The following is a 24,953-nucleotide window of genomic DNA, read 5'->3' as shown; positions in this document are numbered from 1 at the left end:
GGAAGGGAGAGGAGAGGAGGGGGCGGGGACGAACATTGATAGAAAGGAGACGGGGAATGGTTGGAAATAGTGTTTGGTGATTCATTGGGGGTTTAGGAGACAGAAAAGGGGATGGGTTATATAGCAGATGGGAGCTATATTGATGTATTGGGAGGGGTTGTACATTAGATACAGTGGGAGATGGCGGCATTTAAATGGAGAATATAGGCTGTAGACGATTGCAATGCCGAGGGATGCAACAGACCAATAACCAATAGACAAAACCAAAGCTCCCGATGTTTGCTGTACAGTCTATGCCTTAAATAGCATTATATTCTTCAAAGACAATACCTGATAGCTAATAGTAAGGGCCAGGTGTATGCATAGTATGAGATTTCAAACTGTGTAACGACAGCCGTCAGCAGCCTCTATTGTCTCCGGCTGCAGGACTCACCAGTGGGGTAGACGGTGTGCAGACTCCACGGGCCACAGTTGACAGGAGTATTTTACTTTAGGGAAACGTCTTTGAAAAAGATCGCACTCAAACGCAAGGCTGCATGCTCTACCTTTTTTTCCCTTTGTTCAAACATCTCCACGGGGTATGAGGTTAATCAATTTGTTTCCACTGAGCTGTAGCATCGCTCTCATCCATCTGCCTGCTTTTCGCTGGACTGCCTTGCTTTACCTGGCATCTTTGGGTTCTTCCACGCTCTATACATTCACGATATATGAAGTCGCCAGTGCACACTGTCTGTAGGATTGTTTTCAATGGATATTCTTTAATCCCTATAAGAATTTGTTATAATCCTTGTAGATTAAATACAATCTAATAAAGTCAAACCATAATGTACACTAAAATGCGCTAAATCTGCGATTAACCGTCATATTATTAAAAATAAATAGATAAATAAAATACCACGAATCACCACTCTTTGGTAAAACGATGTACACTTTTTGAACAGGATTTGGTTGACTTTTGTTTTGCTCTCTTTTAAACATTTAACAAAACCTTTCATATAGGGTAATGTCTTCATTGCACGAATTCCTACAACAGCTGTATTTTCTGTTCTTTTCTGTCTGGGGAGACCATGGCGCTATCTGTGTATCGCATTGGGCGCACTGTCGTCTTTGTTTAAATTGGAAGACAATAAGAAAGACATGTCTATGTCCCCTTGTATTTATTCATGTTGGTATATATGTGAATGGTGTGCCGGGAGCAGGCACGCAGTTACACCGTGGCAGTAATGAAAGTCTGCTGTGTGCGGGGCACTGCGATGCTTATTCAAGAGCTGAGTCTGTTGATTGAGAACAAGGCAGTTACTGTTTTAAGAGAAAGCGAGTAGGAGTAAACACTACAGTCTGTAGCCTGCAGTACTGGTACAAAACGACCAGAGCAGGGAAAATAAAACGCTCATGTTTATCTATACACACACACACACACACTGTAAACCAGACTATTACATAATAAAATACGCAACAGATTTTAATATGCAATCGAGGCTTATTTTGACAACCTTTTTTTTTTTTTTTTTTTTTTTTTTTTTTTGGTTGCTCATGAAGTTTATTATCAAATAGGCCCACTTTAAAATAAACACGATGATCTGAAGCCTGTGCTTTATGTTTAATTCTTAAAAATGTGTTTTTACAGTGCAGTTCCCAAGACAGTTGCTGTGAACCTGCAAATTGCAATTTTAGCAAGTTATTTTTAGGATACTGTAGAGCATGTTTTTTTTTTTTTATTGTACTGTGAACTTTCCAAACGGGACTAATTGAATTTCTAATTAAAGGCAGCACACAACATAAGTGAAACATTCATAGCGTAAATGCTATTGATCTGATCTAAGTATCTTTTTAAAATAAACAGCTAAATAATCTTCACTAAATAATGCATGCATTGGACTAGAACATGGACAAACATTCTTTAAAAAAAAAACTGAACGGGTTGAAATGAATGTTTAAAAAGTTTAAATGCCTCCCAAACTCGCTAATTATTGGTGTTCTCCTGTAATCAAAACTAGCTCAGTATTCCTGAAATGAACCACCGGATTTGCTGCCATCTGCCCGCCCCGCCCCGCCCCGCCCCGCCCACGTTACCCATTCCTCACCACTGTAGTAGAGTACGACGCTGTGAATCAATCCTACCTTTTACCAATTTAAACTCACCTTCATGTTAAGAACATGAGAGCATAAGAACATAAGAAAGTTTACAATCGAGAGGAGACCATTTAGCCCATCTTGCTCGTTTGGTTGTTAGTAGTTTATTGATCCCAGAATCTCATCAAGCAGCTTCTTGAAGGATCCCAGGGTGTCAGCTTCAACAACATTACTGGGGAGTTGGTTCCAGACCCTCACAATTCTCTGTGTAAAAAAGTGCCTCCTATTTTCTGTTCTGAATGCCCCTTTATGTAATCTCCATTTGCGACCCCTGATCCTTGTTTCTTTTTTCAGGTTAAACATTAGAAATGAAGAAAGCAAACCAGAAAGGAGATAGACAGTCCAATTCCATCCTCCTGCTTGCTAACTCATCTCAAATCAACAAACCAAAATGTTGGGCACAGTTTTTAAAAATGGAAAGACCTGTTTTTAAAGAAATATTTGTTTAAAACCTTCTCTCAGATAAAACAGGGCTTTGATTAGTGAAAAGGAATGTCCAACCTTTTCTTTTTGAGAAAAATTGAAAACTTATTATGATCTTAATAACCCAAAACAAACAAAAAGAGACATGCACTAGATAAGCTTGCTAGTCCTACTAGAGTTTTTAGCAATCAATAACATGACTGAATGATTTCAGCGATGTTGCTATAAGGATCTCGCTCTGTGTAGATCGATTAAATACACTTCCATGTGCCAAACTGAACAGAAATAAGCATGTAAAACATATAGGGCTGCCGGTCAAACACATTCACCGGCCACCGCAAGTTCCGGGTAACAGCAGGTTTCACGTGTTCTGCTCTTTGTCGTTCCATTCCGTACAGCTAACACCGAGTCACGAATAATGTACACACTTCTCTTTGACGATCACACTTTATACTGTAAACTCAATAAAGAGGGCAACACTGTGGATTATTCAGAGAGCAGTGAAAGGAAATTGAATTAGCAATGAGAAGGCAGCACTGTTATCAGATTCAGAGAGTTATTTGATGAGCACCTATTAATTTTTCCTACCGTGCATTTAATATACTGAATGGGAATCGGTCGCCATTCAGTATATTAAATAATAAATAAAGTCATTTGCATGATTGCAAACTGCATAGCTATAAACTATCAATCCCATTAGAATCCAAATGCCAGAATATTGGGTTTCATGTTATATTTCATATAAAACAAGTAATCAAATGTCAGCCTTAAGTACTATTCAACATAGAAAAACAAACAAACAAACAAACAAAAATCAATAAAATATTTTATACTGAGCCCTTACTGAGTATACTGAGTACAATTCTCTTTAAATGAAATATAGAATAATGATTCAGTAGCTTGTAATAACATGGTAATTACTGGGCGAAGACCAATGGCTGGTGTTCTTACATGATTACTGGTGTAATAGATGTGTAGTTACCTGGAAATGGTCTGTACCAGGTGATTACTCACTTATTACAATGTAACTGCATGGTTATACCCGGTTATCTAAATGGCTACTAAAGGCTCTTTATACAGAATTGTGCTGAATTGTCAGGATACAATACTGACAGAATGTGCAAACACCACACACAGCTACACTCACAGTATCCTAGCTAACTGGAATACAAAATAATGCATGTGCCAGGAGAATGGTAGAGCCCAGTTTTAACAAGTAATGTTTCATATGGTGCATTGTTTACCAATCATCCTTGAATACCTGTAACAAAATAACGACTCCAGAGAAAGTGAAACTATATATAGACTGCTGTGGAACCCCTTGGGTCAGACGGAACACAAAGAAGAGTTCTAGGTTTGTGTTGTAGCTTGTTCTAAATGTCACTCCAGTATTCCAAGCCTGAGAGCTTGCCTGCCTCCTCTCAGTCAGTAATTGTTTCTGTGCTACACAATAGATTCCCCTCAGCTCTCTCTCTCTGTGAGATCCTGGGTTTGCCATTAAAGACATAGCTCACCCAGTCATCTCCACTGACATTTAAAACCTTCCGGGAGGCAAAACACACTTCAGTGGATATCTTCCTGTTAATTAGCAGGTTAGTAAAATAGATTCCAGCCCAGGAACGAAGCTTAGGAGTCCTTTAGTGGTGATGTTAGCTTTCTGATTCCAGCTCAGGAATGAAGCTTAGGGGTCCTTTAGTGGTGATGTTAGCTTTCTGAATCCAGCTCAGGAATGAAGCTTAGGGGTCCTTTAGTGGTGATGTTAGCTTTCTGAGTTGTCGTCTGATACTGTAAACCATGCTGATGATGCAGTTTGTATTAGATTAGCCTATTGTGTCTAGTTTCTTTACTAGGGTTTTTTTTTTGCGTGCTGCTTCTCTTGTTGCTTTTTAATTAGAGCTTGCCACTCTGCCAGTGGATAACATTTAAAAGTATATATAGAAATAAACACAGCGCCTGAAAGACAATGTGTGACCCGCTATACAGTGAGTCAATAGCACAGCTTCAACCTTCAAGCTGCTTTTTATATCCCAAGAGGATTTAGTTTTTCCATGAAAGCAATGCCTGCTGTATTCATGAAGCGAAGCCTCCTTCTGTTTATAGGGCACCCCAATTACATGATTTACACCTGCCTGCAAAAACACACCAGGGTGGATTCAGTGGAAGCATACCTATACTGAGCCACTTACAATGGGAGAAAAAAACCCATTAGCCAACACAACTCTTGTGTAAACACTCATTAAGCCCTAATGTCATGTGCTCATAATTGCATTGTTCAGACGAACACAATCAGTTCATTATATTACCACTCGTTATCACACAGGTCATTTCAGTGTCACAAGGACATGCTGAGATCACCTAACTCAAGTCTTACACTCTAATAGTCTTGATGCAGACATTGTGTTTGAGGCTGATTACTTTATTATGAGTTCAGCGATTCCTTTCCCAGTCACAGGGTCACAGTGACCCAGTTTATTGGAGACATGGGACAAACGTTATCATCGAAAACCAGACAAATTATTCAACGGATTTGCATGTTTTCATTGGGTTCAAAAGCCTGAAACACATAATAATTGCCTCTGATCACGTAAATTGCAATAAAACCTAATTGGCTTAATAGTTAATAGCAGTGTGGAAGGTTTAACAGCCATTAACAGAATACAAATCTTACAAGACCTCCCTTTTAATGTTATTGATGTTATTAATTAAACTGTGGCAATCGATGCAGTTTCTACTACGATATAAGCTCCACAGCTAAACATGTTTTTGTATCAACACTTTTATGTTTTAATGCATGTTTTGCCAGATTAATGGTTAGAAACCCTGTTTATAATCTCAGTTTCTGTTTAGTAATCCCTTTGAAGTGATATTTGAAGGGCTTGACTGAACTCAAATGGAATAATACCGTCAGGAAAGCATTACCGGATAATATATTTTTCTGCTTGACCTGACCATTTTATCATCTTGTGCTTGAAGTTAAAGTGATCAAAATATAACTGACTGCATTGTATCCCCGGGAAATGTCAAACAGATGATTGATGGACCTGACTTATTGAACTGGAAGGATTCAGCAAAAGGTTTCTTAATATTGACATAAATAATATGTTTACCACAGGCCCAGGTACATCAGAACTGCCTTTCTATTGGCTAGTGCAATCAGAGGTTAAAGGTCAGCATAGTTTGTGGAAGGAGAGCAACATGTCAACTTGTTAAACTGCGTCTGGATACCCTGTGCAATGCATACATGTCTCCATCCCTCTGGTAATGTAATACATGGATTTTCCTGCTGCAGGCTAGGTCTGGTTCCAGCTTTCAAGGGATCTAGTCTGGATGACTTTCAAGTTCCGGCGCAACCAGGCTCCCTTCATAAATCAAAGCCTAATTCACAATACAATTAGAGTCAACTCCCCAAAGACACCAGAGGAGCATCTGGAAATGTGGTTCTGCTCATACAGGCACTGGGAAGAGTAAAGTGTAAAGTGCCCTTGGTCATCTTCTAAATGGGACTATTTCCACTTTCCACCCTGGCTTAAGGATCTGTGCTGCTTTGTCGAGTGGTCAGTGCTGGTGAGACTGTCCAGTGTTGAATAGTGTCTTAAGAGCTACACACCTTCAACTACACAACTGCAACTGGAGAAGAAAATAAGTTAAATAAAGTAAGAACATATACATGTCTGTCCTGATGCAGCCTTTGATGAGTGTCCTTATGAGCAGCCTTCAGTAGGGACTGTGTGCCCAGCAATGACAGAAATTGATTTGAAGAACAAGGAACAAAATCTGCATTAGAGAAGGAAGGCTGACCTTGAAGCAGTGGGGTTAGGCTGCAGAGGAGATTTTTCCCAGGGCACGAGTATCCACAGTGCTGCTCCTGTTTGAAGAGAAGACACTGCAGAGAGAGTAGAGAGAGGCCCAAGCTGCAGTACACATTTCAAGAGAGAGAGAGAGAGAGAGAGAGAGAGAGAGAGAGAGAGAGAGAGAGAGAGAGAGAGAGAGAGAGAGACAGCAGTTACCCAAAAATATTGGCACGTCCCCATAGTTCTTTAAAACAGAGGGTTTCCGTGACATCAAGATTAAACCGATAACACATTCAAAGCAGAATAATCCAGAGGGCTCGGGTCTGGACAATTCAAAGAGCTTTTGTTTCAGGTGTATTTTATATTCAATATTCCAGTCAATGTTTTTAATGAATATTTTATGTACCTTTCCTCCTTTTTTTGACAAGCATTTAATCACTCTATAATAAAGTAATTATTATTACTGTGCTGGCAGGGTGTGTGTGTTTGCTGATGTGCCCAGTGCTGTTCCTCCAGCTGTGAATCCCAGGGGGAAATGCGTTTCACATGTTTTAGTGCAAATGTAATCAGTGACCTACTTAAATAAAGGACGTTATGCACAAAATAAAATCAAAGGGAAAAAAACTAAAACAGAAACAAAGAATCAGGAGTTCGAAGTTATATAAAGAATGCACCATCTAGTCTAACCTTTCACTTGTAGTTATTTGTGTACATTGCTGCTGTGAACCCTACCATGTTAAATTGCACAGCTGTTGGGATTACTAGCTGCAACATGACCCCCTTGTTTTATTTAAATTTTTGTAGGATAAATAAAAGTAGCCATTTTGATCAAAACCCTCGCCGTGTGTCGTCAGAAAATCGTCAATTCCATTCATACAGCTGCAACTTGTTGATATAAACAGATGTTTCTTTATTCAGTGCAATACAAGTGTGTTGAATGTGACATTGAGTTAATGATACTGTCTGTGTGTTTCTGCTGTACAGTCTAAGACACTGCGTACAGTACAGTGTGTGCACTTCCTTTGCTTTGATTCAGGGGGACATGAGATGCTGTATATTGAGTCCTACTATACAAAGCACAGTGCACAGGAGAGGACAGGCCTGAACTTGAATACATAGAAAGAGGGAGAAATCCTATACATTACCATCAGTCTTTCAGCAACAAGGCAGTTCCACTCCCAGTTTGAATGATTCCCTGGCAATGATTACACACTGTAGCATTTCATGTTTGAAATTCACTTTCAAATGTAATATCAGTCATGAAAAATGCTGATGGAGCTGCTATTTGTTCTGTTGCACCAGTGCAAATATAAGCAAACATTTTCCCTACAAAGAACAACTCACCACTTTTCCTACCTGCATACCGGTTGTTTGTTTTTGCTCATTGTATTTCAATAACATGCTCTCTTTGTAGAGAGCGGGGTCAAACGTTGCACTGCTAGTTCAAACGGAACTGAAGCTGGCTCTTGTGATGTTTAGGCTGCGGCTCTGCAGGGTTCTGAGCCACGCATTGCAGTTCCAGGGGAGTTTTGGTGCGTTTCAGACCACCCTGTGTTAGAGTGTGTGTGGGCATAGGGAGCAGTGACAGCATGAGGGAAGCAACACCTCATATACACTGATGTGAATGAGTGATATCAGACAAGACAGAGGGGAATCAGGGGGGAGACTATGAGGGGCAGACCTGGCATCATCATCATCATCATCATCATCATCATAATAATAATAATAATAATAATAATAATAATAATAATAATAATAATAATAATATTTTTGGACTTCCTCTCTTTATTTACAGCCAGTAGCAGGCAATGGGAGTAGTTTATTGAAGCTTTTCAGAAATGCCACTGTCAGTGAAAGACAAGTCCAGCCTGCAGCAAGCTGCAACAGTGCCAGCAACACTGTTCAGAATCGCAAAGGGAGGCAAGCTGTCTACAGTGAAGAGGGTGGTTAGTAGAATGGGTTGTGTTGCCTATCCACAATATCATTCTAGACGCTAGGAGGTAAGACACACATACTATTGAAAACATTCGTGTAGGGTAATGACTAAAGTCAGATCTGTAGATTTAAATACACTCTATGTGCACTAAATACACACCATCCACAATGTAAGTAGTTGTTTATTGACTGTGACCACTTGTAAAATTGATAGGCAGTGGTGACGGAATGAAGTTATTAAAAGCTAGCTGTTGCTTTACATAATTTTAATAAATCACGTCTTCATAACGTTGTTTTTGCGCATTCGTGGACCTAACAGAAGATCAAATTGCAACACGGACTGTAAACCTGCTATGGCTTCAACTAATCAAATACGCCCCCCTTGTTGGTTGACCCGCCTCTTGAGTAACAACAACCAATAAACAAACAGATATTTGAAGACGGGTCTTGATTGGACGTTCTTTGAACTCATTTTTCAATACAATTGGTCAGGGGGAGCAGTAGGCGGAATTACAACGTTTTGCAAGCCTGAACACAGGAAGCGGTTGAGAAAAAGATGGCAAGTCACCGGCTCGGCGTTGCTGTGTTCGTGTTAGTTGCTACGGCTATCCTCGCGGCCGAATCAGAACCGAACCAGGTCGAGTCTGAACAATTACAGGACGTCGGCGGGAGTCCTGATGCTGTGTTCTCAGATGCAGAAGGAGGTTTCAAAACCGGGGACGGAGCTAGTGAAACAGTACCTGGGCAGGCCGAGACTCCTCCGCACCCGGTAGAGACTGGGCAGGCAGATTCCGCAGGGCGGCGGGTGTCGATCGAGGTGGGATCGGATCGGGTCGAGGAGCCCGTCGCAGATGAAGAGCTGGAAAATCTTCAAGCAGAATTTGATTTGCAGGATGCACCGCAGCAGAGCGAGCCCGTACCGACTCCCCGAGACCACTTTGCGGAAGAGCTGGTCATCAGACCCTTGCTGTCCGGGGATATGTACACCAGTTTCCAGTTCCGCACCCGCTGGGATACAGACCTGCACCGGGGAAAAAAAGGTGATCACATAATATTCAGTAATAGGATTTACTATACTAGTGAAATTAGCTAAGTAATGTCTAGGGGTTTAACCATACATTACTCTTACGAGGCCATACGCTTCACCATGTGCGGGTCGCGATACTGTGTGTGTGTGCTGCTTGAAAGATGCATAATAACATCAAATTGTCATTTAATCATCAACCATTTAGTTAATAGAATTAAACGAGACACCCCCCAGGTAACGTCATGTCCGTGTGCCTGTATTTCAGCCGTGTTACTTGATATTAAGAAACATACCAGGTCTCATATTCATGCTAAAACTAGTCTCTATCCCAAACTAAACTTTCAGAATTAAGATTTTTTTTCTGCTCTTGTAACAGTTGCCATGGTAACACACGAGAGGAGAGGGAGCAGTTGTCCCGTCCCGTGTAAGGTGCTAGGGTAGCCCACACTGTGTGATGGGGGTTTGTGATGAGAATTGAGTGAAAAACTCCCTTTTAATCCAAACCTCACTCAATCCAGTTACCCAAATGTTCTAATAAAGAAATATACAGTCATTTACCATTTTCTCTTGTGTCGCATAAGATTCCCACTTTGTGTAAGTGGGCGCAGAGAATGCTTATGCCACTCAAGGTCATCAGATAGCTGGTAGTACTGCGATGATTTGCTTTACCTTATTATCACTCTGCCACTGAATTCCTGTACTGTGTGTTTTCCAGTGTCTCACTACAGGCTGTTCCCCAAGTCCCTGGGCCAGGTCATCTCCAAGTTCTCTGTGCGGGAGCTGCACATCTCCTTCACACAGGGCTTCTGGAGGACCGCGCAGTGGGGCCAGCCGCTCCTGTCGGCCCCCCCTGGGGCAGAGCTCTGGGTGTGGTTCCAGGACAGCGTGGCAGAGTAAGTAATAGCATGTAGTGCAAGGTGCAGCGAGTGCAGTAGCCAGTGACAGCTGCCCTGTGTGTGAATGAATTCCTTGCTGTGCTGCAGTGTATGTGAATGAACCCCCTTGCTGTCCTGCAGTGTGGACGGTGCCTGGAGGGAGCTGACCAGCGTCCTGTCTGGGATCTTCTGCGCCTCTCTCAACTTCATCGACTCGACCAACACGGTGCAGCCCAGCGCCTCCTTCAAACCCATGGGCCTCGGGAACGGTGAGTCCCAGGCAGGAGATTGGGCAGGCGCTTAGAAGTAAAGAGGGGGACTGATTATTATTTTTTTTTCCCATTGATTTCATACCGTGTGCTGGAACAGTACAGGTGAGCCTAGTGATTAGAGATGAGGACCAGCACTGGGTTGCACATGCTTGAAAGCAAGAAGTTAGAACATAAAGTGTAATGTGTAAAAGCAGCATTTTAAATTCACACTGTGCAGTCTTGGGGGTCTGTAGGTTCTGTACAGGACGAGCTGCTAATGGGTTCTTGTGCTGGGGTTCAGTTACAGAGCAGCGTTTCCTGCGCTATGCTGTGCTGCCTCGGGAGATCGTGTGCACTGAGAACCTCACGCCCTGGAAGAAGCTGCTCCCCTGTGAATCCCAGGTAGGGATCCCTCTGCACTGTACTGCACTGTACTGGATTGCATTGTGCAGGGCTGCTCTGCGCTGTGCGGAGGATTCTGTGTGGCAGTGTAAAGCTGCTCCTCACCCCCTGTCCTGTGCCTCTCCCCCAGGCTGGCCTCGCTGTGCTGCTCAAGTCAGAGAAGCTCTTCCACAGCAGCTACCACTCCCAGGCTGTGCACATCCGCCCGGTCTGCAAGGTTAGGATTGTCTGTTTAATCATGTCAAGCATGGTCTGTACCGCCAAGGGAAACTGCAAAATAAACCCCAGAATTAAAGCTTTCTGCATCCGGTGACGACATCTGTATCTTATGGTGGTGATGTTTATGCTGAAATGCTGTATACTGCTAATGTAAGGACTATTATGATGATGATTTTTAAAATACGAAGAAAAAAAATCACTACATTTTTAGTAGAATCTACTGTTGGTGTTTAATGGTCTTTTAAAATGATCCTTTCTAAGCATCCTGGTTGCAGGGATGTCGCTTGTCTTTTGAAGACCTCTGCACCTGATCTTAAGGAATGGGTGACTGCTGTGATAAAGAAGGGTGATGTAAAATGTGGTTGTTTCTGCAGGACTCTGCGTGCAGGGAGACATCCTGGGAGCTGAGCCAGACCCTGGGCATTGTCTTCGACCTGCACGCCTCGGGGCAGAGCAAGCGAGGTGAGTGAGGGCAAGCAAGCAAGCTGGTGGAGAACAAAGTCAAACGTCAGGCTTTTCACATAGTATGTTTCCATCGAAGCGCGGTCGTTTTATCTGTTCATTCACTTGGAAGCAGAGGAAGTTGCGTGGCCTCGGGATGCAGTGTGTGTGTGTGCTGGGTGCTAATGCTCAAATGGTTTCTTCTCAGAGTGGTCCCTGTTCAAGATGTTCTCTCGCACACTCACTGAGCCCTGTCCCCTGGCCTCCAGCAGCAAAGTGTACGTGGATGTCACTGACAACCCCCAGGTACAGTTTCAATTTATTTTATTTATATAGTGCCTTTCATGCCACAGGATCTCAAAGCGCTTTACATGTCAGTTAAAACAGAAAGAAGTATAGTATCAAGAAGTATTAAATTGCGTAATAATAATAATAATATCAATAAATAACAATTTAAAAAATCTAAAGAAAACAATTGAAGGAAACAGGAAATTAATAAGAATCGATAAAACACAGAATTAAAAAAATACGCAAGTAAAGTAGATGAAAACGGAGCTGTGTATTCCCGTTGCCTGGTCCCTGACTGTGCTGTGTGTCCTCCCGTCCAGGGGGAGGAGCTGTTCGATCTGAGCCCTGCGGTGTCCTTGCAGACCCAGGCGGTGGTCCTGGGGGATCGCAGGACGTTCACGGTGTACGACCTCCTGACCCCTGAGCCGTACGGCCCCACGCGTTCACTGAACATCCTCCTGAAGTGGAGGCAGCAGGTCAGCGGTAAGGATTGCGCTCTCTCCTCTCTGAACGGTATATTTAGAGGAGTAAAGGAATGAATGAGCAGTATTTATATGGACTGATGAACCACGTTATAGGTGATACAGTATCAAATACAGTTTTGTTCACCTTTGGTCTGCCTCGTCTCCCCCAGTGGACATGCAGCGGCCCGTTCTCCACACAGAGCGCTATGTGAGCGGCTACGGGCTGCAGACGGGCGAGATCAACACCCTCATCTACAACAGCCACCCGTTCCGGGCGTTCCCTGTGCTGCTGATGGAGACGGTGCCCTGGTACCTGCGACTCTACATCCACACCCTGACCGTGCAGAGCAAGGGGAAAGAGAACAAGCCCAGTGAGTGCCCGGGGCAGGGGGAGGGGGCGACGTTGTGGTATTTGAGTATTATTTAGATATGAGGGGGTCCGAACCAGTAGACCCCAATATCGCTGGAGAGTTAAACATGTATGGACCAATGACCACTCTGCTTTTGCATTCCTGCTCAGATGCGGTGTACTCATTGTCCACTAGGTGGGGCAGTGCTTGTATGCATGTGGAAAGTGATTCCTCCACTTCAGGCTCTGGAATGCATTGTTTTACACACTGCCATTTAAATGTGTGAGCTAAGAAACGCATTGCTGGTGAAGAAATAGTTTTTAACAGAAGGAAAGAAGTTCATATAGTTTCTGTGTCTCCAGGTTATATCCACTACCTGCCCTCGAAGGATCGACAGCGCCCCCACCTGTTGGAGATGTTAGTGCAGCTGCCCCCCCACTCCGTCACGAAGGTCACAGTGCAGTTTGAGAGGGCTTTGCTCAAGTGGACCGAGTACACGCCTGACCCCAACCACGGCTTCTACGTCAGGTGAGACCCCAGCTCCCCAAATTCTCCTCAAAGCTTGTTTGTTTTTTGCGGATTGCTACCCTGTGAATGACTGCTAATGATTCTTACTTCTCTCTCGTTCCTTTCCTGTGTAGCTCCTCAGTTGTTAGCGCTATGGTGCCAAGCGTGGTTGCCATGGATACCAATAGCACAGAGGGGCGCCCCCTGTTCACCACCCTGTGAGTATCACAACCGATCCACTGAACGTTGTAGGAGTTTTCAATGATTTTCTAGTGAACTCTGAGAAAAGCAGCTGGTGTGAAACCTTGCTTTTAATAAAGCTGCGTGTTAATGGTGTGTATGTGTGTGGCTTGGTTTGCAGGTTCCACAGTACAGAGGAGTCCAGCTACTTCATGCGTGTGTACAGCGAGCCCCTGCTGGTGAACCTGCCCACCCCAGACTTCAGCATGCCCTACAACGTCATCTGCCTGACCTGCACGGTGGTGGCCGTGGGCTACGGCTCTCTCTATAACCTGCTGACCCGCACCTTCCAGGTCGAGGAGCCCAGCGGCGGGCTGACCAAGCGACTCGCTAACGTCATCCGCAGGCTGAGGGGAGTACCGGCGCTGTGAGAGGGGCCCCACAGACTCTAACACATTGAGCAGGGCACTCCCAGTGTGCTGGGGCACAGGGCAGAGGAGAGGGGCTCCGTTAATAACATACACAAATGTGCAGCTCTGCAGCCCACTAAACACAAGGCTAGTGTTTTCTGCTGATGCTGCTAGATGATTGATTGACATTTACATTTGTTCTTTTACCAAATGCTTTAAGTCTTTACATGGGGTGAAATTGCTGGAAGAAAATGCCCCTTGTTACTACTTGCTTTAAAAGTAGCTTTGTGTTTTTTGGGCTTAAGATTCTTTTTTTTTTTTTTATTATTATTATTTTCTCCCCAATTTGAAATGCCCAATTATTTTTAGGCTCAGCTCACCGCTACCACCCCTGCGCTGACTCGGGAGGGGCGAAGATGAACACACGCTGTCCTCCGAAGCGTGTGCCGTCAGCCGCCCGCTTCTTTACACTCTGCAGACTCACAGTGCAGCCGCCTCAGAGCTACAGCGTCGGAGGACAACGCAGCTCTGGGCAGCTTACAGGCAAGCCGCAGGCGCCCGGCCAGACTACAGGGGTCGCTGGTGCGCAGTGAGCCGAGGACACCCTGGCTGACCTAACCCTCCCTCCCCCCGGGCGACGCTCGGCCAATTGAGCGCCGCCCCCTGGAAGCTCCCGTCCACGGTCGGCTGTGGAATAGCCTGGACTCGAACTCGCGACGTCCAGGCTATAGAGCGCATCCTGCACTCTAGCGAGTGCTTTTACTGGATGCGCCACTCGGGAGCCCCCCAGGGCTTAAGATTCTTGATGAAAATATTAGGACAAACCGTTTCTATTCAGAAAGTTTAGAAAAGTTATACAAGAAATTCCCCAATGGCACATAAAAGTAATGAAAGTACAGTAAAACCCTGAACATGTTTAACATATAAACAAACAAATCAATCAATAACAACAGTCTGTCCTGGTAAGAGGTGACTGCAAACATAGGGTCCATTGCACGGTATCGTATTCTTACACTAACTCTGCTCCAGGGTGGTTATGGGCTGATTGCTGAGCGTCAGGGAGGAATGGTGGTGTTTATACCTCAGCTGTGTACACAGGCAGCCTCTCCCTGCTCCTCTGTGCTGTGAGATCGACAGGACCAATGAAAAATATACGAAATTCCTGCAAGTCTTCGATTCACAGAGGGGCGACAAAAACACACAGCTGCAGGGATCTCTGGAGGGTAGCGAACTGAAAAGAGGCGCTCAGAAAACCCACTGGAACACAGAAACCTACAATGTTGTAAATCTGAATACTCTACAGGGAAACTTTATTTTTCCATGAACCCAATGCCTCTGTGGCTTAGAGTAAATGCAGCCTGACCCATTCTGTTGGCACAAGTGTAAACAATATATGCCAGTTACCCTGTGGAGCTTGCATACAGGACAGGAATGTGCTGCATTCTTCAAATGTTTTTTTTTGGTGTGTGATTTTAATTTCATTTGACAATGGGGAGGGCCATTTATACTGGAAATGGAAATGTATGTGAGAGGGGGCGGGGCTGTTGAGTTTGTTCTTATGTGTTTTCAATAAACCAACAACTGAGCCCTTTGTTCTTCTCTTACTCACAAGCTCTCTGTGTCACATGCATCACAGTGGTATAGAAGCGTGGGTCTGGACCATCCTCTATTATAAAGCGGACTCCCACTGCCAGAAGTTCCTTGTCTGAGTTTAGATATTGTAGCGCAGACTTGTGCTACAATACCCCTTGTGTTTGATAACCTGTGTGGTGTGTCAGAGCAGTGGCTTCATGTTCTGGAAACAGGTCACCACTAACAGTCCAGTAATGGCAGTAGTTGTAGAAACCCTTGTCGCTGTCATAACGTACCCCAGCGCAGTGTGATTGTTCTGTGCAAGCTCAAGGAGCTCTTCCATAAGCCCTGCAGTGCCTCTCATTTCAGACTTCAAGACTGCCAAGGCAGGAGGAGCGAGCTGCGTGCAGAGGGAAAGGGAAAACATTTGGCAGAGCCCCCTCGACTGACCGCACTGTCTGGCAATGCCGACTGACCCCAACAAAGAGCAGCGCAGCAGGGATGCTGGGAGAACGAACAACTCCCCCAAGCAATCTGCTTACAGTTTCCTGTGTTAGCTTTTCTCTTGTATTTCAACTGGAATACATGGTTTGCTTGGGCAGGTCGACTAATGTGTAAGTAATGTTGCATAAGTCATGATTAGCCTTTTAAGTTGCAGGATTTTATTAATAGATTACTCAAGTTAACTTTGATAATAATCCCCATAGTGCATAGGTGTACCCTTTCGTGCATGGTAACCTCGTATAGGCACGGATTAAAAAAATCTCTTCGAGTCTTCATTGGGGACATATGGAAAATGCAAATGCATGATGACCTCCTATGAGGATGCCATTTTTCCCCATATAAAAAAATTTGAAACAATTGTCAATGAAAAATATATTAATATTTCATGCACGAAAGGGTTAAACAAAGCACAGACTTGTTTTCCTATTTGTAATACGCACTTGCCATACTTGTTAAAGCCCTACTGGGGGATGTGGTTTTTGGCATCTCGAGCGGTTTGGTCCCAAAGCTTGTGCCACTGAACAAGGCAGCAGGATCACAGCATGCTGTGCTGGTGCTCAGCTCCACTGCTGCCGAGCCGAGAGGGACCAGAGACAGAGCTCTCATTCACTGGAGCTTCTGAAACACAGCGTGAGTCTCTACATTCCAGGGGACTGTGCTAACATCGAAACTGACTCACTCACTCTCTCTCTCTCTCTCTCTCTCACACACAGGAATGTGTGCAGCTGCTCTGCAAAAGGGTCTAGACGCTTAGGAAAACATGTCGACATGTTTGAAAAGGCTCTGGAGCCTCTTCCTGTGGGAGGGAGGGAGTGAGAGAGGAGGGGAGGGATGTTTTCAGAATAACTGCTTCCAGCTGCCCCCTGGCTCTGCACAGACTTGGGAAACGGTAGCTTTTAGGGTAATCTTAACCCCAGCTCGGCCCAGTGTTTCACACTCTTGAGTGCTCATTTAACTGTGCCAAGTTGCTTCATTTTTCACACAGAGAAAACGCAATTAAGAGAGCACTAACACTCAGTTGCTTTTCCTGAATGTTTCAATGTAAGACAGGAAGGGATGAAAATGTAAGGCTAACCAGGCCATTTTATTGGTTTGAAAACCCGATACGTACACATTGCACAACATGAGAGAGAGTTACCAAACGAAGGGTCAAGTATAAAAGGCAGCCTGCTGCGCGGGGCTGTCCGGCGGGGTGTGGTCAGCAGGGCTCGCTGCAGGCGTGACCGCAGGTGGTCCGACAGCACTTCTGCTCCTCGGGACACTCCCCGTCGTGGTAGCAGAACTCGGCACACATGTGGGTTCCCTTGGGGCGAGCACAGCGGCCTGGCTTCACTGGGGAGACAGGGAGGGTTACAGCACAGCGCTCCCCTTAGCAGGCTTCAGTGTAACATTGCAGTGATCTACAACTGTACCTACGAGTTTATGAGTGAGGAATACTCTCCCTGATGCTATCAGGCAGGCACAGCATGGGAGGCTTTACAGTTAATTAAAGGAAGGACAGTTAACGAATATTTGGTGTAGTCTCCAAAAACAACAAGCCTGCCTTCAACTTCAGTAAGGGCCAGCTGCTTTTAAGCAAGCACACAGGACGCAAAATGCGCCAATGCTATAGAGTTTACATCTCAATGCGCTGTTCGACATACACTTCCCTATCTCTCTGTCCTGAAGATGTAGAGCAATGCACGACCCTACCTGTGTATGGCGCTGTGCACTCGTGCCCACAGCCATTGCTGCAGCACTTCTCATCCTTGGGGCAGTCGCTGTCATCAGAACAGAACTCGGCACACATCCCGGCTCCGCGCTGTCTCCGTGGGCAAACACCGGGCTTCGCTGAAACACCCAGGCACAGTCACACTTACACAATACAGTATCAGTGGCTTAGAGGCAAAGAGCATGCAACAACCGCTACGTAAAGTGTATTGCACACACCCTCCCTTACTGGAAACTCTGAGTATCCCACACTCTACAACTCCCCCAATCTTAGGTGTTTCCTTACTGAAAGCAGGGGGCACACAGACAGCTCCGCAGGCGAAGACGCAGCACTTGTCGTCCCCGGGACAGTCTTCATCACAGACACAGGCCCGCTTGGAGGGGGCCACCTGCAGCTTTCTGGGACAGTGACCCGGCTTAACCACTGTGGGGGGTCAGAAAGAACCACATTGTCAGCTGCCATGAGAGGGTGCCTGCAGCATTGTATGCAGAACCATCTCGAGGGATTTCAAATACATCTAATCATGAATCCCAGTGGTGTATGACACAAGTATTATAGGCCCAATCTGTGGCTCAGTATATAATATGGTTCTTTATACAAACTAAGCAAATGTACATGCCAAGGCAAACAACCTTTCACCCCAGTCACGCTGTGTGACATCACTGTAAGGAATTATTATCTGTTTGTACCACAGTAACCTGCTGCTTCCATCAACAGCAAGACTTCCATTTGTCTGTGGTTTTGGGGTAGATGCACTATTCTGTTGTTTATTTGTTTGAAGTTGAAAGCTGAAGGAATGCATCCACACATGCACGCACGCACGCACACACATATACACACGCACGCACGCACGCACACATGCACACACACACAGGCACATACACACGCAGTCTAGATGTCAGGCAGTTTAACAAAACTTGATCCTTTCTCCAACAGTATTATCTGAGAACAAAGTGAATGCATTGTCCAAACTGCAGTAGCTTCCACAGCACCGCTCAGGTAACTGTTCTGTTCTCAAACACAGTGATTGGCTTCAACTCTGAATTTTTGAGGTCTGCTCAATTAGCCAGATGGTGCTAGCTGCACTCAGCCAAGTCAGCTAACACAGCAGCCTATTCACTGCCGATCCAACAATGTGCTTTTAACTAACGTCTGCGGACCAAATAAGAACACGTAATTGATCTGGGAGAGCTAGAGAATTGTGTTGGTAGAGCTGCGTCACAAGCACAATGCCAAGAATCGTAGAACACTCGGAAAAAAGGTGCGCAGTGTGATTCCAGTAATGTTGGCACATAATTCTGAAAAGCGAGAGAGGCAAACTTCAGACCGTGCAGCTAATAACTAGCATTGGAAATGGGAAAGGAAGCTTGCTGGACTGTCATTAACAGCTTCTTCATAAAGTGGACAGTGACTGAGAAGATAAATGAACATGAATCACATACTGGGTCATATAACTCTAAATCCTTCGCACTTAGAGAAAGGGCTCCTGGGTCTTCTATACAGTTCTTCACTAACGAAATCAGGGTTCCAGCGAAAGATCAAAGGAACAGTATGTAGAAAGCCCAAAGTGTATCAGTTTTCTCAAAACATCCCCAAAACAGCATATCTACGAAAATTAATTGAACAGCACAATACACAAAAGCATATATATATATATATATATATATATATATATATATATATATATATATATATATATATATGCATAACTACAGCCGCTACTAAAAGTATGTGAGTAAACTCACAAAGTTATTATTATTATTATTATTATTATTATTATTATTATGATTATGATTATTTCTCACGCCCGCCTAGGCTATTATTGAGTAAAATAAGTGTATTTTACCTGTAGAGTTGTGTCCGGTGGCAGCGGCTAAATCCAGCCATGTCCCCAAAGCACAGAGAAGCACCAGGAGAAAGTAAGTCTCGCCCACCTTCATCGTCTCTTCTGCCGGCAGAGCTCGATTGCGTTGAGGGGGTGAAAAACAGCTCTGGAAAACGGGCAGAAAGAGGGGGGGGGGGGGGGGGGGGGGGAGAAGCGACCAGGCTTCTCTGTCCTAGTGTCTGCCCTTTTAAATGGACTTTTACCGTAGTCATTCATTTTCATCCTGCTCCTCAAATAACCCCCGGGTTTTGTTCCAACCAGCCATCTTTTTTAAATTTGTATATAAGAACAAATAGTTCCTGGTTCAAAGACAAATGAGGGCAGTTAAGGAATTCCGTTAAAATAAATAATAATAAAAAAAAAAACAGGCACATAACACGACACATCCGCCTCGTTAACATATAAAAGTATTGTTCGAATGGAACTGTATACACAAAATGTTTTACTGGATGCTGTTTAAAAAAAAACGTGTCTTCACAGTTTAGTGAATATTACGCTTTTGTCTGTAAAGTTGCTAAGTGCTATTAAGAGTTAACGTCAGTTTGGGATTATTGGTTCACTTCCAAAATGTAAAAAAGCCATAGCAACAATTTCCTTTAATGCTTCCAAATTATTTTCCCAGTAAAGGAATCTGCTGCAAAAACACAATTAAGTTAATAGCAGTTTATGCTGCCATCATTACAGTGTTTCGTAACGGGTATGTTGTTTTTTTTTTAAAACATAGTATTACAGAAAACATAGAGCAGAAATGCAACATTATGAATAATGCCTTTATTGATTAATAAAACAAAACATGAAAAACACAATTGCGCATATCATAATGCAATAAACCTGATAACTTGAGTGTAATTATTGGTTACTAAAAGATTATAAGAATGTTTTTTTAATGAATAATGATATACAATAACGATTTTCACTTTGACCAGAACAGGTTTCGTAAATTGAACAGCGCCATCTTGTGTTCAATCTGTTGAATTGCAATGAACACAAAGGGGTGTTTCTGGGTACCAGTCTCCATGGGAACCATTCTAAACAAATGCGGTTCATCAAGTTGAGCAGGCTGAACGAGATGACCCTGAAAAGCGATACCCCTGCAAAAGCAGAACCACATGTCCTAGATAAGGCAACTACGATTACAGAAGCCGACACAGCACTCCTGATTATAAAACAGAATTGCATGTTCCGGGTGCAAAACTGAATGTTCATAATCCAGAAAAAAAACAGATTTCAGCTTCCAGAATACAGGACTTCAGCTTCATCTTCAGGGTGCAAAACATTAAAAAGCAGCGTACAGAAAAAAAACCAAAAACACATGTTGGGAATCACAATCCTGGCACGTGACAGGGTCCCGTGACCCCTGAGCCGCTCACATGACGAGTTTCTTGCCCTAATCAACATGGCCGCGTCCATCTCCGGAGAGAAATTTCACCAGAAACTTATGGACCCCAAGCCGGGTACTGACACCGGTGACCCCGTGTCCAAACCCGACCTGCGCAGCGTCCTGGTAACCAGTGTCCTAAGCCTGGAAGAACTTGATACCGACCTGTACAGGTATTCAAGTCGGAGTCGGTCTGTCCGCTTCATCGAGACTCGCTTCATACGCTGTTTGAAACGAGGCGCACCTGCGTGCCCTCTTTATAATTCATGAAGGATGTTATTTAGATTTGTATGCACAAACACGCATTCGTATTACAAAACAATACATACGTTACACAACATATCTACTCGTTTGTTGTTGCTGTTACCGAAAGCTATATGTGTTTAACTGTTATATTTTAGCAAACACAGCATGACATCTGTTCTGTTTTTGATGTACTAAGAAGGCTAATTCCTGTAGCTACAGATGTGAAGTTAACTCGAGAATTGTGGACCTCACAGAGCTGAAGGGAAAGCAATAGACAGTATTCAGAAGCCGACAGTAATGTATATCATATATCTGTGTTTGTAATTCATTTATAAATGGGGGCCACGCCATCTGTAATACATGCAGCATATGTAATAATTGTCACTGAAGGTGTGTGTTGTGGGTTTAGATGCATGCATGTATAAATGTCAAAGTTATATATTTGGGGAATATGCATGCATTCTAAGATTGCATGTCTGTTATTTAAAAATGTTATTCAAATGTTTATATACCGGTATATAATAATAATAATAATAATAATAATGTGGATGTTGCACCTTGTAATGGATCACAGGTGTGATGCAGAAAGCCTTGTAATGTATTTATATCTCCAGTGTGTTCTCTTCCCTCAGGGGAACTCACCACTGGGTGCCCCGGACTAAGCGCTTGTTCGGTGGGCAAATTATAGGACAGGCTCTCGTTGCAGCAGCCAAGTCAGTGAGTGAGGACGTCTGCGCCCACTCCTTACACTGCTACTTCGTACGGGCAGGTGAGCCCTTCCCTAGAGATCCATGTGCCACTGCTTTCCTTTTGTATTATTGAATTTCTAGAAAATATAGCAATAATATACAATGTGTGTATATATATATATATATATATATATCTATATCTATATATATATATATATATATATATATATATATATATATATATATATATAAAAGCATATTTAAATGTGATTTGTATTTCACATGATTTTAATCAGATTTTTTCACATCATAAAGGTTCATTTGAAGTTAATGGCTCTGTAAATGGCATAGGACCTAAAACCTAAAAACCTAACTTCAAACCTGAACCTGTGCATGTAGAAATCATAGCTGGTCTCGTCCTCCTCCTGTACCGTATGGGGTTTCAAGGCGGCTCAAGAAAGTCAGCTTTGTACCCCCTGATGCCACTTCCCCAATCGCCTGTCCCACACAGGAGACCCGAAGGTGCCCGTTCTGTACCAGGTTGATCGGACCCGCGATGGGAGAAGCTTTAGCGTGCGTTCAGTGAAGGCTATTCAGCACGGACAGCCCATCCTCATCTGCCAGGCCTCTTTCCACCAATCACAGCCCAGCCCTGTGCAGCACCAGTTCACCATGCCGAGCGTACCTCCTCCAGAAGAGCTGCACAGCGTCGAGGAGCTCATCCAGAAATACCTCAGGTGTGAACCATGCATGTGTGACAGAGGGATTACCTGCAATGCCATTTTAACTGCTGTTTTATATCCCCTTTTATTGCTCTGACAGCCCAGTCTATGCATTCTCTACAGAAGTGTAGTGTAGAGTGTTGAAAGGTAATGTGGTGTGAATGGAATGAGAGCAGCTGCTCATTCCCAGCATTGAGGGGCTGCATAGACAAGCTCAAAGTAGAAGCAGATTTAGGGAAACATTATTACAGGGGTGGAAATAAGACTCCTGTTGCACAGCAGGTTCATCCATTCCAGGTTTGAATATGTGATTGATTAGCCCCAGTGTATAGGTAACAAGGTCAGGCGTGTCTTATTAAACTCATAGTGAAACCAGCACTGCATCAAACTGCTTATTTCCATCCCTTATACATGTATCATATAAATGAGTGAAATGACATTTTAAGCTACTTTGTCATGAAGTATTGTTCTGTCATGGTGTACCTGTTCTGCACCTCAATCAACTCTGCCCTGGATTTTGTTTCAGCGATCCAAACCTGGCAGAGAAATACAAACTGGGACTGAATAACCTGCTGGCCCAGGAGGTGCCAATCGAAATCAAACCCGTGAACCCACCTGATATTTACCACAGGGTGGCAATGGAGCCCAAGAAGCTGTTCTGGGTTCGAGCCCGGGGACATATTGGTAAGGAACAGGATGGCTAGTTGTTCAGAAATGTTGCAATATAAAATTACAACTCTCATGTAGGATAAAAATTAGTTCACATAGTTCTGTAGCTGGTGTAACCAGTCCCCCATGGTATTAACTGCTGCGATGACCCTTCAGCTGATCCCTTGGCTGACCGCGCCCTCTGCTGTTTGCTTGGCAGGTGACAGCGATATGAAGCTGCACTGCTGCGTTGCTGCCTATGTGTCGGACTACTACTTCCTAGGCACAGCACTGCTGCCCTACCCCCAGCATAAGACACACTTCAGCGCCTCTCTCGACCATGCAATGTGGTTCCACAGCTCCTTCCGTACTGATGAGTGGATGCTGTACGAATGCGAGAGCCCCTGGGCAGGTAAGGAAGGACAGCTCTGTCCTCTGGTTTCACAGGTTTGCATTATGTGGTGTTCCTAAGTATTGAAATTCCACTTCTTTGCTGTTCCGCAGGAGGCAGCAGGGGATTGGTCCAGGGGCGGCTGTGGAGGCGTGACGGAGTGCTGGCGGCCTCGTGTGCACAGGAGGGGGTACTGCGAGTCAGGCCGGTGCCCAGTCAGAGCAAGCTGTAGGTTCTTTGTAGAGGGCAGCTGTGGAGTCTCCATGATTCACATGGGCATCATTCCTCTTCTGTCAGTATGGTAAAAATGCTGAAATTGATTCCAAATCGACACAAAAAAGAATACTGATAAAGTTCATATTTGATGATGTTTTTTCAACAGTTCTGTAAGTCTGGCTACGAAGTCAAAACGGGTGGTTTCAGTAATCCTGGGCTACTCTATAACATTAGGTAGTCCAAGATTACAGCTCTCTGTGTCTTTGAAACCAGTTACAGGTTTTAAACAACTTGAAGCTGTTTGGAAGTTTTATTCACTTATAGTTATACTAGTTCTAAAGACAACCAAGACCCTTAAGAGATCGATTCATCATTTCACATGATCAGAACCAGACTGTCCTCATGACATTCCTAGTTAGAGTTCTGTTCGGGGCTCCCAGCTGGTGTGACACAATATCTACCCCTTGTATTGGGCTTACTGGTTTCTGTGAACCCCACAGTCACAGCAGTCGAAATCGATCAGCGTATTTGCACGCTGTGAGTGAGGAGATCGCTTGTCGTAACCAGCTCTGACCCTTCCCTGGGGCTGTTGTCCATTCAAATCAACGTCTAAGAGCAGCAGACTCTTATCCAACAAGCACAAGCGCGTTCCGTCGCTTGATTTATGAGTGTTTAGAAAAGAAGAGCTGACATGGAGGGGGCTGGTACACAGAACGTGCCCCGCTTGTCTTAGAAATAGGACATGTTACAGTGGAGGAAGTCAGGTTGGTTTTCAATCACTTCACCTGTGAATTGCATGAAGAGCTGCTCTGGGGTTTATTGTTTAAATGATGTAATCTAAATGAACGATAAATCTCCTCAAGTAATGCAGCATGAAAGTAAATTGCTAAAATGTAAAGCCCCCCTTTTAAGGATGAGGGGCATAGCGATTTGTTTTTACGTTAGTTTTTTTTTTTTAATTAAGGAAAAACGTATAAAAATGTACTGTGATTGTTTGCAAAACACAAGCCAAATGAATATAGCAATAAACTCCCAACATGTCTTATATGTTGTCCCTGTCACTTCTGTTACTCTGATCTGAGGTCTTCAGCAAGTATACCACATGATCAGAGCCTCTTGTACAGAGATAGACGTCTCTTTCTCCTTCTTAAATCACTGCCTGGGTCCCAACCCGATTCCTGTTTTACAACAGCAAGGTCTCCTCTGTGTTTTCTGGTTTGTTAAATTAGGAAGAGGACCTGACCCCCTCCTCCCCTCTAGTCTGTTCCAGGAAATGAAAGGGCTTCCAAACCATG

At 44.0% G+C, this 24,953-nt stretch overlaps 3 protein-coding genes across 5 annotated transcripts; 2 read left to right on the top strand and 1 right to left on the bottom strand.

Moving 5' to 3' along the window:
- The first annotated feature begins 8,794 nt into the window (after positions 1 to 8,794).
- Positions 8,795 to 13,989, top strand: LOC117416732 (GPI transamidase component PIG-T-like). Its single transcript, XM_034028120.3, has 12 exons — positions 8,795 to 9,322; positions 10,025 to 10,202; positions 10,326 to 10,453; positions 10,737 to 10,837; positions 10,968 to 11,054; positions 11,431 to 11,518; positions 11,706 to 11,803; positions 12,106 to 12,268; positions 12,420 to 12,620; positions 12,962 to 13,127; positions 13,241 to 13,324; positions 13,468 to 13,989. Exons 1-12 carry the CDS (start codon positions 8,839 to 8,841, stop codon positions 13,715 to 13,717), a joined length of 2,028 nt encoding a protein of 675 aa, XP_033884011.1. The 5' UTR covers positions 8,795 to 8,838; the 3' UTR covers positions 13,718 to 13,989.
- Positions 13,990 to 16,837: 2,848 nt separating this feature from the next.
- Positions 16,838 to 19,482, bottom strand: LOC117434992 (whey acidic protein-like). Its single transcript, XM_034057824.3, has 4 exons — positions 19,330 to 19,482; positions 17,769 to 17,906; positions 17,465 to 17,602; positions 16,838 to 17,104 (listed from the first exon to the last, which is right to left on the bottom strand). The coding sequence occupies exons 1-4, from the start codon at positions 19,421 to 19,423 to the stop codon at positions 16,971 to 16,973; spliced, it is 504 nt and encodes a 167-aa protein (XP_033913715.1). The 5' UTR covers positions 19,424 to 19,482; the 3' UTR covers positions 16,838 to 16,970.
- A 1,175-nt stretch (positions 19,483 to 20,657) lies between these two features.
- LOC117434926 (acyl-coenzyme A thioesterase 8-like) lies at positions 20,658 to 24,605 on the top strand. Of its 3 annotated transcripts, XM_058990795.1 has the most exons (7): positions 20,832 to 20,919; positions 21,206 to 21,291; positions 21,625 to 21,761; positions 22,193 to 22,418; positions 22,930 to 23,087; positions 23,272 to 23,463; positions 23,556 to 24,605. In XM_058990795.1, coding segments are annotated over exons 2-7 (834 nt in total). In that variant the 5' UTR covers positions 20,832 to 20,919; positions 21,206 to 21,289; the 3' UTR covers positions 23,675 to 24,605. The 3 variants fall into 3 exon arrangements, with proteins under 3 accessions (XP_058846777.1, XP_033913586.2, XP_058846778.1); XM_058990794.1 differs by lacking the exon at positions 21,206 to 21,291 and having other exon boundaries at positions 20,658 to 20,919; positions 21,607 to 21,761; XM_034057695.3 differs by lacking the exon at positions 21,206 to 21,291 and having other exon boundaries at positions 20,667 to 20,919.
- Positions 24,606 to 24,953: the final 348 nt, after the last annotated feature.

Source organism: Acipenser ruthenus, chromosome 18 (assembly GCF_902713425.1).
Source record: "Acipenser ruthenus chromosome 18, fAciRut3.2 maternal haplotype, whole genome shotgun sequence".
In the NCBI taxonomy this organism is placed as follows: Eukaryota; Metazoa; Chordata; class Actinopteri; order Acipenseriformes; family Acipenseridae; genus Acipenser; species Acipenser ruthenus.
Note: the sequence above shows the minus strand (reverse complement) of the source record. Positions and strands in the feature narration are given on the sequence as shown.